General features: G+C 41.4%; 1 protein-coding gene across 2 annotated transcripts in view; it reads right to left on the minus strand.

Moving 5' to 3' along the window:
• The window catches only part of LOC149198665 (zinc finger CCCH domain-containing protein 64-like), a 215252-nt gene extending 200175 nt beyond the window's left edge, over window positions 1-15077 (minus strand). For both annotated transcript variants that reach the window (XM_089402109.1, XM_089402108.1), the window contains exon 1: window positions 14854-15077. In XM_089402109.1, coding sequence (XP_089258235.1) covers window positions 14854-14925 — 72 coding nt within the window. In that variant the 5' untranslated portion in view covers window positions 14926-15077. The remainder of the gene's footprint in view (window positions 1-14853) is intronic.
• Window positions 15078-15417: the final 340 nt, after the last annotated feature.

Genomic DNA, 15417 nt, shown 5'->3' on the forward strand with positions numbered 1-15417 from the left:
CCACAAAGGCCCAAGTCAACCCTCCTACGAGTCTTCTCCAACCAAGAGAAGTATATTATTACGATCCCTCAGAAGTTTGGGATGCACTGCAATTCCATGGCCACTCCCATGGTGACCAATCTGAAGAAGTTGAGAGACTCTAACTCAAATTTGGTGGATCCCTCTTTGTATCAAGAATTGATCGAATCCTTGATGTATCTGGTTAATACTTGTTGAGAAACCAAGGTGCTAGAGGGTTAGGATTGATTTTTCTTAACTTAATAATTACTTATGAATGTTTGTCAGCTTCTTATTAAATTTATATTCTCTTCATCAAGCAATTACCAAAAAATGTACAAAACATGAACATCACAAAGGGACAAAGGACACAAGAAATTAGGCTCCAAGCCAGGGTAAAACCCCACAATAGGGAAAACCCAAAAATCCTCTTCTTATAGAATCAGATCAAAGTGAGATATCCAAGACGAAAGACCAAGACCACCACAAAGGCCCAAGTCAACCCTCCTCCGAGTCTCCTCCAACCAAGTCAAAGTCAATGAAAGTCAACACTAGTCAAACCTTCTCAAATCTGGTCAAATCAGAAATATCGGATCTGAAGTTCGGACCTGTAATTTTTCACAGATTTACCCTAGTACCTTCGCATGTGTGAACAAAAACAAGCTAGAAACCTGAATTTTCTCTCTCCTTTGGCTTCTCTCCTCTCTCTGTTGACTTTGCTGGTTTTTGTTCTTATCTTGGAACAGAAATAGATGATGATAATGAGTGATTGATTGGTCTCCAAAGTGGTTGAGTTGACTCTATATATATATATGTCCAGGAGGGTCGAATGTGCTATAGTAATATCATATATCATTGGAAGTAATTATTAGTTGCAGAAAAATTTGCTTGTCAGATTAGCACTAGAAAATCAACCATTCTAAACTGAATAAGACATAATTCTACTAAGCTTTCCTCTTGCTAGAGATAAGTTATTGGTTACGGGGGATTCAAACTTTATACGATGGAACAGAGAACAAGGACAAAACATTGGCAGATATTGACCTTATTAATGATTGTAGAGACCTAGTTCAAAAACATGAATATGCTTAGTTCTCCATTTATATAAGAAGGCTTAATATTAGCTAAAGCCTAATTTTAATGCTAATGTTAGAGCTACATGAGGTCAATTAGAAATTGGTCTCATTAGTACCTCATAAGAATTATGGATTCTAATTGAAGAGTTGAAGTAAGGCCATCAAATATCAAGTTTATACTGTTTGTAGATTTGTTGTTTTTCCAACGTATACATGGGTCCATGGAGTATACCACCTCATTTAGGCAATGTTACCTCATTTATTATTCGTAGTGGAAATTTTGTATGTCTTCTAAACTGGTTATTATTGCATTGTCACTGAAATCTAATAATTACCCTCCATCAATGGAGATAAAATGCATCTATAGATTAATAATTGCCAAATTAAGGTAAAGGAACTACATTCAAACTCCAAGTTGACAAACTCGGCCTTTTTAATTTGGAAATATTTTAGCCAGTGTTACTTGGGAGTGGGAGTGAAAGCGAGGAGAGGGAGTGGGAGCGGGAGCGGGAGTGGGAGTGAAAACGGGTGCGGGAGCAACATTTTTAGAAGCTCCCGGTTTGGGAGTGAATCTCGGAGCGTTTTTTATAATATATATATATATATTTTTTGATACATATATTTCAACAAAAACATGTAGAATGATGAATTAGATATAAAAAACATAGATTGAACCATATAACAACAATCATCTAGAAGTTATAACTTATAATATTCACAACCACGTCCACAAGTTAGTAACATACAACATATTGAGTGTCATGATTCATCATTCTTAAAGTTTCAAGCTTTCAAAATTCATATATATCATTTATCATCATTGATCGCCAAAGTTGTACTTGTATGCTAAGTGTAACCATTACAACAAATAATATCTAACATGAAATGAAATGAAACAACTTTCAACTTTCATGAAGCATCATATTCATAATTCATTACTAATGAGTTATAATTGCCAACTTCAAACTTAAATTGTCATATATTGTTTAAAAAATATCATAATAAATATGAAAGAGTCAATAGTTATAAAAACTACTAGAAACTAGAAAAGACAAGTAAATCTATTATCTATTGCTTATGCTTGGGCCTCTTGCCACCACGAGAAATGTCTAATTTTTTAGTCTTGTTGGAAAATCAGGATCTTTGTCATTAATATCACCCTCTAAGCATTAATATCCAGAGGTATCTTTGTCATTACCTCTGTATCTGTATAGGGATCTTTGTCATTAATATCACCCTCTAAGCATTAACATAAGATAGAAAAAGCATAGCATGTCAAGTCAAGATTTTGTTTGAGTGATGCGTACATTTTTAGGAGGGTCATGATAGAGGAGTTCAACAACCAATGTCACTAACATCAAGGTACATAGAGGGATTAGTGTTCTTGATTAAATACAAGTTCCATACCCTAATACATAACAAAATTCAATGGAAACGTTGCAATCCCCCAATCCTGAAATCCTGAAAAACTGATAAGTCTGCTAGATTTTGAATGAAATCTAAAATTCTACTTTCTCCATATGAAATCCAATGAGGTTGGAACCACTCTCAAACATCCTGAGTCATTTCATGGTAATGTTAAAAATTCAAGTAAAAGGATGAAAATGAAGATTAAGGAGAATGTCACTTTTACTTTAATTCTTAAACATTACCAAGAATTGCCTATCAACACTAGTAGGGCCATAGGCTTGATCATTAAGCTACCCCACTCAAAACTTATTTGTTTCTTTGAAAACAAATTGCATTTGGAACATTAATGCAAAAAAAAAAAATTGCAAAAAAGGCTAAACGCTCCCGAAAAGGTGGGGAGCTTTTTTTTTAGGGAGCGCGCTCTGGAGCTGCTCCTGCTCGAAGCGCGAATTGGGAGCGAAAGCGAGAGGAGGGGGGGGAGGCGCTCCCCCACAACCCTGGTTTCAGCACTATTATACAGTTGCTGAAATGACGACTTTGAAAGTAGTGTCCAAAATAGTGCTATTATCATGAGGACGAAGATTTTCACCATCGGTTAGGACAGGCAAAAAAATATCTACAGGGAATTAGTTGGTTGAGCCTTGGCTAGATCAAAAGAAAAGTAGGAAAAAATGGTCAGTTTAGAACCAAGAATATTATCTCTATTATTGCAAAGGAAATGTGCAATGACGTGAAGTAAATCCGGGTGGGCTTCGGCAAAGATCTTTGTGAGTTGTATGAATCTGTCATGGATTTACTCCATAATGCAGTCTAGTTAGTTTCTAAATGTGCGTGATTTTGCCAAGGAAAAACACAGGTTTGAAATTGGCTAAGAAAGATGCAATCGTTGAGGATGGCAATGTGTGTTTGATGGGAATCACAACTAAATCAGACATTGGATGACAATTTTGAGACAATGATGGCAGCATATAAGGGGTTGAATTTTGAAGGAAATGAGTGATAGAATTAGAGTAAATAGAGTGAACTAGGGTTTTTATCCATCCATAAACACTAAGCATGAGTTGTATAGCCCATTTGGGCCTTCCCTTAGGCCACACATGCCATAAAAAACAAACCCAAAAAAATTGTGAAAACACAAGTGAGCGTTTTAGGAGCACTTCAAGGGTGTTTCAAGAGCATTCCAAGAGTGCTTAAGGAGCACTCTAGGAGTGTGCTTCTAAGAACACTCTCTAGGAGTGTGCTTCTAAGAACACTTCCTACAAGGGCAGGGATCAAAATTTTATACCTTAGAGCGCACCCCCTGAAAACCAGAAGCATACTTCTGAAGGCTCTTCCATGTCCTTCCTACCCAAAGCGCATCAATGTTCCATAGGGTCGAGAGCTGTTGGAATTTCTAAGTTTAACTCGTTATAAATTCTTCCTGTACTATCTCGTTTATTTCTTCCTACTTGTTTAATTACTTCACAAGTTATTTACCATGTAAATACTGAAAATAAACATAAGTACAGTATGAACATCTACAAACCATCCACTGAAAGAAAACAAGCACACAAGTGACACCGTTATTTTTGGACTAATGTCCCCGGAAAAACCCAATGCGGGAAAACCGGTGCATCTATTCAGAGGGTTTTATTATTGTGCAGTTTTCATAATACAACTAGGGTGCCAGAAATGGCTCACCCAACGGAGAATGCCCTCAGCAGTAGTACCTATCCTCGGAGACATATTATGGCGGATTAATCACCGGATGAACAATCCCACAGCAACAATTGCAGCTCCCACTGCTCTGCATCACTCTGACAGGGACTGCGTCACCCTACCCAGCTCACCAGCACCCAGTCTATCCCACGAAATCCTTCCAGTGTTGCCTCTTGGCCCTGCGTCAACTTCTGGAGCTTTTGCGTCAGCCCCTAGACCCTCTACGTCTCACAAGCTACCTCTTCTGGCTCTGCGCAGCTCCTGGATGCCTCTGCGTAGCACCCAACTGCCTCTGCGTCAACCTCTCTGGGCTCTGCGTTGTCTCTCTGGTACCAACTCTACCTCTCTGCTATGTATTCATTGCCCCTCACTGTTGATCATTGATTCTATCTCTCTTAACAAACCCCGCTCTAGAGAATAGAATGACTGATCACTCTGGTGTATTCTCCAACTGATCCTCAAGCCTCCTCTTATACTTTTCTCGTTGGTCCTTCAACGGTCGAGATTAAATCTCTAATGAACAGCTAAGATTAGATTTGGCTTGATCCATGACTTTTGGAACATTCTAACCCAGTTTTATATTAATACCCATTAATATTTTATTTTTCCTAAGTTTAGACTTAGGAACTCCATTAAAAATAATAATTATTTTAATATCTCCCAAACTGATTAGAATCTTCCCAAACCATTTCTGGGTCTTGGAGATCTCATGTGCTTTAGCCTCTCCACCAATATTCATGGCTAGAACACATCCGATGCTACCCCAAATCAACAGGGACAGTGCCCCCCCTCCAACCCCCACTTTTTGGGAACTTCAGGGTGCCTAGGGAAACATTTCCCACACCCCTCCCTTTGGTAAATGTGAAGAAACACACAAGGAAACATTTCTCCAATGTACAAATTGTGTTTCCCAAAGGGGTTGGGGGTGTGTTCTAGACATTCGCCTTGAAAAGCAGGACACCTGGAGTTCACCCCCCACCTCCAATTTTTGCTTATGATCGTTAGAAATTAAAAAATAAATAAATATGGCATAAAACCTACTAAAACCTAGGTTGCACTAGTTTTCAAGATGGGGGAACAGCGAGGATAGGTGGATGCATCCCCAGGGCAATTAGAGCACACCCCAATATTTTTAGGGGCAACAAGTTAGGGATGGCAATAATATATATATATATATATATATAGAGAGAGAGAGAGAGAGAGAGAGAGATTAAAAAAATATTAAAAATTTAAAATTCAACATTAACATTTATAGTTGCTTTAAGCTTGTAAGCATAACAAACTATATTATAAAGTATTTTGCAATGATAACCCTTACGCTTATCAATTCTGAAAAAGCTTGGCCAATTTAAAAAAGGGCCAAGTAACATTCCATCATTGACCACTATACATGAGCAAAATGTAGTTTAGCTTTAGGAAAACCTAAGCGTAACTATTTTCAATTTGCATTAAGGTCCATAAAGGGTCCATGAGATACATAATTGTATCTATACTAACTTTTCTTCCTCATATTTCTTGTTAATGATGATTATGTAAAACATAAAAAGCATTCCCTTCTTCATAAGTTTTGCATATTTTTACATGTGTTGAAACCACTATAAAATACTTTGGTTTTGTAAAGAGATTAGATTCATATTCCAGGTTGAGAAGGTGATTGAATAGGGATTTATTCAAACATTTAGTACCTAAATCAAATCACTACTATATGGTCGTTTTAATAATGAGGTTGGGATAGTGGAAGCTCTGGACTTGAATGAACCCTGAAAACCCATGTACAATCTGTAATAGCTTCGATGACTTGAAAAATGAGAAGAACCGGAGCAATAACCACAAGGATCAACTTTTTGAAATGTTGCATTTCTTATTTCTTTTGACAATGAGACTTTGCTTGTTGTAATGTTGTTGCTAAAAAAACAATATTTAAATCACTAGAAACCCAAATTGAAACCTGTCATACAAAACCCATGTTTTGAGTTGCAAATTGTAGAACAGATTTAGATTCAATGCAATACAAACAATATGGGTAGAAAAACAATCACAGTGTCTAATCATCAATATCCATGATTGTCAAAATTGAAGATATATGCCTAGAATATCCCCCTAATCTACCCAAAAAATCCCCAAAATATGCCCAAAACACCCCCAAAATCTGTCTGGAACATCACTAAAATTTGTCAAAACATCTCGGGGATGGCCAACAAGTCCCTGAGTCCCCAAATGAAGTCCCCAGCAAATTGGGGACGTTTCCTAGGGGTCCCCAAGTCCCTGAAATATGAGAACGACAGGTACTTGAATTTTTTTTTCTTTTTTTCTTTTTTGTTTTGGGGGGTGTTGGGCGTGTGAGTGCCCATGCAATCCAGGCTAAAACCTATCTCTATCTTCAATATTTTTGAGCAATTTCAATTTACTATTTCAAACTTCACTATCTACTATTTTGCTTAGTACTATTTAGATTCTAGAATGATGAATGATGAACCTGAATCAATGTATATAGTATTTTATCTATGACCCAATGTATTTCATGTCTAAATCTGAATCTGGATCGTGATATATCATTTAAAACTTTAAATTTAGTATTTACATTTCACAATGATGAAGTTGCATGGGATGAATCGTTATTGTTTAAATTTTATCATTTTTATTATTATAATTTTGGACATAGGGCCCTACACTAGGGACCCCAATATCCCTCCATTCCCCATGAATTTCCCTAAAATTTGGGGGTGTCTCCACACATCCCCCGTGTTCATTCCCCTGTGTCACGCCCCTATCTTGGTGGTGGTCCTTCAACCGCACATAGGCAGGTGCAGCACTGCTACCCACTTTCTTTTCACCAATACTTATGAGTACGAAATACGCCTAACCATCAACACTTAGTTATTTTCTTCAATTATTCTACTAAGTATTATTATGCAATGTAAATAAACATTCACATTCTTCACATCAACATAATATCATTCATATGCACAACGGAAATACACTTTCTTTAAAGGGAGGGGCAACTCCCCAAGTATAGAGTCTGTGCAATCAGTAATATAATAGTTCAATAATATTTTGACAAGTATACAATAACCAATCAGCCTTTGCCTGGAAACTCCAAATTTCCCTTCAGCAAAGCTTGCCAAGTCACCCTGCAATTTGCCTTCAAAATCGCAGTTCACCTACTTCACTGTGTCGGGTTGCCCACCAGGTCGGGTCGCCCACCAGGTCGAGTCGCCCACCCTGCAGCTCGTCGTCGTTCGAGTCGGGTTGCCTGACGTTCAGCAGTGCCCACCCTGCACCATGCACCCGCTCCCGCTCGTTCACACGTGCCCATCGTTCACTGTTTAGCCACGCCCTCCATTCAGACGTGCCCACCATTCTGCGTTCAGTCACGCCCTTCATTCAAACGTGCCCTCCCCCTGTGTTTAGTCGTGCCCTTTGTTCAGACATGCCCACAGCCTGCGGCTCGTCCACCCAACTCGTTGGTCTAGTCATGTCTGCCCACTCGTCCAGGTCAACGCGCCTGCGCCCAACTTGTCGGGTCGTGTTGTTAAAATTGGCAACTAGGGTCAAACTCCATGTGGGTCATCTTATTTATGGCAGCTGATATTTTTCTTGGATCCCCCTCATCGAGAGGTGAAGGATTGATCTAAAGATCATCTGATTCCGATAAGTATTCATGGAGTTATGAATTTAATTGTGTTATAAAACAATTCGTCAAGGTCAGCCAACAACCAAATAACCCACACATGTGCTCCACGATTTAGTATAAAAAGAGGTGAATTGATAGTCATTTCTACACACACTTTTATGTTGATTTCTCTCCACTTGTCTTGGGTTTTTAATGGAAGGGAAATCTAGGAGTGGAAGCCCTAGACGTTGGAGGAACAGAGGTTGCCCTAGCTGCAACAAAGAAGACAGGCTAGCGAAGCTATGGAAGGGTTCTACACGCTGCCTAAAGGATTCCCTAGCTACACTTTGCCCTAACCAAGAGGACACAGTAAAGTGAGAAGCCCTAACACTATCAAGGAGGACAGCCCTAACGCAGGTATCTACGCAGTCTAGAAGGTAGCCGAGTTTATGGAGATATTCTCACTGTTTTGGGTGCGGATTTTAGAGAAGAAGAGCTGCAGCTCTTAGCCACATTGCAGGAGGCAAGAAGGATGGCTTGAGGGCAGTTTTGTGACACGTTGGAGCAGTCTTACCTTGCAAAACAGGCCGCAGACTATAGGTGAGTTTAATGACTGTTTTGTGCATGGTTTTGGGGTGTACATCTTTGTTTATAGGGCCGCAGTGAGGGACTGCTACAGCAGCAGTTGGGAGGTGAAGTTTAGATGGTCGAGAGGCCTAGAAAGGCCCTCCTAACCAGGCCGCAGTCATCTCAAAGGGACAGCGTGGGGAAGCTTAAGGAGCAGTGTGGAGGGTTGTGGTAGGAACAACTGATATAGGTGACAACGGATCTGTGAAGGGCTGATATGCATCCTAAGGAAGCATCGTAGCTATGGAAGAGGCTTTCCAAAATGGATTGTAGTCCTCAAGGGACTTGTTTAATGACTGTTAGGTGGAGTTAGGGTTGCCTAGTGCCCTAACCAGATCAGTCATGAACAGCAAGGTATGGCAATGGCATAGTGCAAAATGGCAAAATTGGGATAGCATGACTGTTAGGGACAGCAATACAACTAGGCAACAGTGGCAAGCATGGAGCTGCAAGGGACAGCTACATGGTAAATAGGACAGCAATGACATTGTGCAGCAGCAACAGCAAGATGCAACAAGCAAACGGGACAGCTAGGCAATAGTGCTTAGCACAGCATGGTAAACGGGACAGCTAGGCATGGTGCTTAGTAAAGTATGACACATGGGACAACTGTGGCAGCATGTTGCAACAATGGCACATGGGACAACAGTGCAGCAGTATGATGTGTACAACCCCAACATGGTCATGAGGTCCAACATTGTGATGATCAGTGCAGCATGGTGTAGCACAGTGAGGTGCAGCATGATGACGAGTGCAGCACAATGATAGGTGAAGGAGTCACATTGGAGAATCAGTTGAAGCAGCGTGTCTTCAATTGATCTCATGTATCATCTTCTTGGAGATGATCTATGCTCTTATCTAGATAAGTCAAAGTGTTGACTTTTGTTGTAAATGTAATCTCTCTCTCTCTCTCTCTGTGCTGAACTATTGAAGAACATATAAGAAGAATTGATCAAAGGTTTCCCCACATTGGGGTTTGTCCCTGGCTAGCACCACATCTTGTGTCCTTTTGTCTTGGCTTGTCTTCTGCGATTTATGTTTATGTTCTATCTACAGTTTACTTTAATGCTGATGTGATTGCTAATCTGGAAAAGATATTGAGCTAACTATGAAAATTGAGATAAATTGCTCTAAGCATGGAACATACCTAAATTAACACATGTGAGCTCACCCAGGGCGTGTCTGCACAACCATTCAGACTTTTGTTCAGACATTGGCTTCGGCCCTCGGTTCCGCCCTTGTTCGCTTACGCCTTCGCCATTTTGCTATCTTTCTCCTTACTCGCCCAAGTCTTTGCTCTTGCTTGAACTTGCTTGATTTGATTTATGCCTCCTCCTACCAAGTCGCTCATCCGTATATACATGGTGCCCAAGTGTAGAGGGGGTTGGCCCTCCTCCAAGCCAACCATTCGTTTTCACTAACTCGCCCATCATTCAGGTTGGCCCAGCCATATGTTAGTCTCTCCGCACGTCAGTCCAACCACATGTCATCCAACCGTATAAGGTCTCCACAACGCCCAACACTTAATCGATTTTACCTTTCGGTTTTTTGACTCTCGTGTTGACTCGTCGCCTTTAACCGATGTCGCCCACCGTTGCATAAAACCGAACTCGTCCTCCGCACAACTCGTCGCATAAAACTAAGTTTGCCTCTGACTCGTCTCGTCACACATAACCGTGTCAACTCGTGGACCTGACATACTCCACCACTCTGAAAACATTGTCGTCCTCGACAACACCATCCTAGCAACCACCATCGCTAAGACCATAAGTACAAGCACCCAGATGTATCTGCCTATGACCTGCCTCATGCCATCGATATGCCAAACTCTGCAAGAAAATCATGTGTTGGATCCCCTCGTGTTGGTGACTAGTTGGGTAGCTAATCCAACCGTACATCGTCTCCACAAGAACGCATGCCGCCTACATCATCTTAACTCATCTCCGCATCCTGTTGCCAATCGTATCCATCTCGCCCCTGGATGTCTATTCAAAATATGGGAGACTCGCTGCCATGAGCAGCTAACAATGAGCCTCATCTCCATGTTAGTCTAAGGAGGGAGGAAGTGGAGGCCGAAGGCTCTCCCTCTTCCTCAGCTAATAGCTCAATCCAACTGTTTGGATCTTCTTCCTCCAATCTCTGCATGTATGCTTCCCGACACTCCATCTGAACTTCGAGTCTAGCATCTTCATCTCCTTCCACTGCCTCTAGTTTTCTTGATAGATCCAAGATACTATCAGACAATGCTCTAATCACCTGTGACTACTCCATAAGTTTTGCCTCTATGCAAGACAACCTCTTATAGAGTTCTTCATCTCGCTTGACTTCCTCCACATTCATCGTTGTCAATTTACACTCAGTTGTCGTAGCTCCCACAGTTGATACCCCAATAGGATCATCATCCTGCCCGTCGTAAATGTACAACTTCTTCATGTGTGGCACCATCATAGCTTCAAACTGTTTCATAAATTCCATTCCCAGTACAGCTTCATAGTCATCTATCTGCACAATCATGAAGTCAACTTTCCCCGTCCATTCACCTATGCTCACATCCACTTTTCCTGCTATACCAGTCACTGAATCGGTTGGAGAATTCACTGCTTTCAACTATGCTTGAGCTAGTATAAACTTCAACCCAATCTTCCTCGCAATTTCTTCCCTCATGAAGTTATGAGTCGCACCACTATCCACCATAGTGAGTATAGTGCCTTGCCCAATCTTCATTTCTACATACTCCAACTTGTTCCTTTCAGGATCCCATCGTGAGACTGCTTCTGTAGCTACTGTAGCTCCCAGAATCTGCATCACTCCAACGGATGGTTCTTCTTTCTTCTTCTTCGCATCAGCTTGTGCTACTGCTGCCACTTTCAGTCTTGAAGGACAATTCTTCACCGTGTGTGGTTCTTCACAAATCCAACACTTCAGAGGCTTCTTCGTCTTTGACTTGTCATTCGATCTCGAAGGCTCTTCTTTCATAGACTTCTCTTTCGGCTTATCTGTCTTCTTCTTTCTCTCTTCGGTTCCTTCATCATAATGTTCTACCAAGCGATCAACTGTTGCAAATGCTTCCTCTAGTGTCTTGATCTTCTGCCTCTTCACCTCATTGTGTGCCCAAGGTTTCAATCCTATGATGAAATTGAACACCTTGTCCTTTTCCGCCATATCAGGTAACTCCAAGATCGCACTCGAGAACTCCCGTTGATATGCCTGTAGACTCCCTGTTTGCTTCATGTACTTAATCTTCGTCCTTGCATCCCAAGTCTCATCTTGTGGGCTAAAATGAGTTTACAAAGCTTTCTTCATGTCATCCCAAGAAGAGATTTCCTCAGCATCACCATTGGCAATCTGATCCATCTTTCTTTGCCACCACATCTTAGCATCTTTCGTCAAGAATTGAGCAGCTACCTTGACTTTGTCTTCATCATCAGGTATACCCAAACGCTCCAAGTATTGCTCCATATCCCATAAAAAATTGCCAAGAGCTTTCACACTCCTCATCCCATCATAAGATTCGGGTTCTTTGACCTTCACATGGGCAACTCCTCCAATAGATCCTTGCCCAACTGCTTTCTTCAAAACAGCTATCTCGTTTCAAGTATCGCCAAGTTCCTTCTGCAACTTCGAGATTTCTGCCAAACCTTGATCTCTCGCAGCTCCAATGTCCTTGACTTCTTTCTTTGTTTGTGTATACAACCATTCTGTATACTCGTATCAGATTTTGAGGTCTTCATGCTCTTCCTTCAACTTCATGAACTTCTCTTGAAATTCAACATTTTTGGCTTCTAGTGCAGCCACTCTCAAAGCATATTCCTTCATTTTATCCAACACCCTATCCATGAAAATTGTTTCGGCATCCCTGCTAGATTCACCTGTCATAACTTGAGGTTCTTTCGCTTGATCAGCCATCAGCTTTGCTTGTGATCTAGTAAAGACCATACACTTCTTTGTCATTCAACTTGGCCCTTTGCTTGCCCCTGTCAAACTTTCCAAGGCCCTGCAGAAAGCCTGATATCAATAGTCGTCAAGAGATATCTGCTTCTTCAATGGCCTTTGATACCAACTATCACAAAGTGCAGTGGTATCTGTCTTACTTCGATTTCCAAACCTGGCTTTGATACCACCAGTCACGCCCCTATCTTGGCGGTGATCTTTCAACCGCACATAGGCAGGTGCAGCACCGCTACCCACTTTCTTTTCACCAATACTTATGAGTACGGAATACACTTAACCATCAACACTTAGTTATTTTCTTCAATTCTTCTACTAAGTATTATTACACAATGTTAATAAACATTCACATTCTTCACATCAACATAATATCATTCATATGCACAGCGGAAATACATTTTCTTTAATGGGAGGGGCGACTCCCCAAGTATAGACTCTGCCCAATCAGTAATATAACAATTCAATAATCTTTTTACAAGTACACAATATCTAATCAACCTTTGCCTGGAAACTCCAAATTTCCCTTCAGCAAAGTTTGCCAAGTCACCCTGCAATTTGCCTTCAAAATCGCAGTTCACCTGCTTCACCGGGTTGGGTCGCCCACCGTTCAGCAGCGCCCACCCTGCAACTCGTCACCATTCGGGTCGTGTCATCTGTTGTTCAACAACGCCCACCCTGAACCGTGCACCCGATCGTTCAAACGTGCCCAACATTCCCCGTTCAATCACGCCCTCCGTTCAGACGCACCCACCATTCATTCACGCCCTTTGTTCAGACATGCCCACCACCTGCGGCTCGTCTGCCCAACTCGTCGATCGAGTCAAGTCTGCCCGCCCATCCGAGTCGACACGCCCACCTACGCCCAACTCATTGAGTCGTGTGCGCTCCCCCAGGGCATGTCTGCACCATGGTTCAAACTTTGGTTGTGGCTGCTGCAGCCCTCGGTTCTGCCCTTGTCTGCCTGTGCCTTCGCCCTTTTGCTATCTTTCTCCTTGCTCACCCAAGTCTTTGTTATTGCTTGAACTTGCTTGATTTGATTGATGCCTCCTGCTACCAAGTCGCCCATCCATATATACATGGCGCCCAAGTGTAGAGGGGGTCGACCCTCCTCCAAGCCGACCATTCATTTTCACTAACTCGCCCATCGTTCAAGTTGGCCTAGCCATATGTTGGTCTCTCCGCATGTCAGCCCAACCACATGTCATCCAACCGTATAAGGTCTCCACGGCGCCCAACACTTAGCCGATTTTACCTTTCAGTTTTTCAACTCTCATGTTGACTCATCGCCTTTAACCAATGTCACCCACCGTCGCATAAAACCAAACTCGTCCTCCGCACAACTCGTCGCATAAAACCGAACTCGTCCTCCGCACAACCCATCGCATAAAACTGAACCACACAACTCGTTGCATAAAACCGAACCACACGATTCGTCGCATAAAACCGAGTTTGCCTCCGACTCATCTAGTCGCACATAACCGTGTCAGCACGTGGACCTAACACCCTGTGTCCTAGAAACGTGGTGGAACATTGAAGTGCATTTTGTGAGCAAAGCCGATGGGGGTGGGGTAGCATAAGTCAGCTACAAGTCCCAGCAGAATTGGCAGAATAGAAATACTTCAGATCTAGAATCTCAGCCAATGGGAGCCAGTGTTATGCAGTGCAGCCCCTGATGTCGGAATGTGTTTCTTTAAGAAATTTTAAGAAAAAAGCTGACCATTCCGAGGTTAAAGTTTCAGCTATGAGAACTCTCCTTCTCAAAAAAGATGCATCTCCAGGAAGAGCATAATCGTGAAAGTAAGTAAAAGGACAGTCGCAGACCTAATAAAGAAGGATACTATGCCCTGAAGTCCAGCTTTACTCCAACAAATTTGAGCAATAGCGCGAGCGAAGGGAGCAACTATACGATTTAATCCTGGACATCCGTGAGCCATCAAGGTCACTGGAATGTTCACCCGGACTGTGATGCAGCTTTTCTAGCAGAGCCACCTGTGAATATTTGAACTCAGGTCATCCTCACAATATGCACTCCAACTTGCCGCTAGAGCACAACCCGCGAACTATTGTCCCTTAAACCCTTACTATATCCCGATTCCTAACACATTAATCTCAGTAGTGGGTATCCCAGCACATTCATAGTAGTAATGTGCAGAGACAACCATTTGCATTATTACGGTGAAGGCTTGCGCCTTATTGGATACCATTACTGTCAAATGCAAATATATTGTTTGCTGAAGAGGGTGTAAACCTAGGTTCGTTTTGCCATAAGTTCAACAAGAAATTTTTTAGAAGCTCGGAGGTGTACTGCTGATCGTATTTTTGCACAGTTGTTAATTTCAAAAAGCTGAGAACGGATGATTGCTTACAGAAAAGAAGGTGAATTTGTTGTCAATAGTATCTTCAACTATATTGTACAGACTACTTGGCTCTGAATTCCATATTTCGTGAATTCAAAATATAAGAATAAGGATTATAAAGACTTACAGTCGCGAGACGCTTGCAAAGGGCATCCCAACGACCCAGAACGTCCCCGCAGAGAAGAATTCGAGGAGCCATGCTTTATTATTTTCTGCACCCTGTACACCAAAAATGCACCAGCTGGTTTCAGGATGAAGGAGATTGGAAGGCTGTCCAACTTATGTTTGCAGCGATCAAAAATGTTTTAAGCAGGGCTTTGAGGTTTAACGTTGAAGGCTAAAAACAATAATGTCGTAGACTCTTTTACAAATTTCATAGGCTTAACTTAATGGATTATTAATATTATTATTATTATTATTATTATTACAAATGTCATATATTTAATTTAATTGATTATTATTATAATTTAATTTTAAGGTTAAGATCAAATTTGACACCACATTGGTATATGAGACTTTTTATTTTTGGGACAAGGGATCCACCTCCGCACATTGATTTGATCGCTAAATCCACAAAGGGCATGCATACTCTACCCCTTTAGTTTTGAACCTGTGACCTCTTAGGAGGAAACACATGCTCTTAACCATTAGGCTCACTCAATTGAATGTAGTGGAATTAAGAGTGTTAGAA

This window comes from Pinus tabuliformis, chromosome 2_1 (assembly GCF_031772625.1).
Source record: "Pinus tabuliformis cultivar Carrire ecotype Pingquan chromosome 2_1, CPIR1, whole genome shotgun sequence".
In the NCBI taxonomy this organism is placed as follows: Eukaryota; Viridiplantae; Streptophyta; class Pinopsida; order Pinales; family Pinaceae; genus Pinus; species Pinus tabuliformis.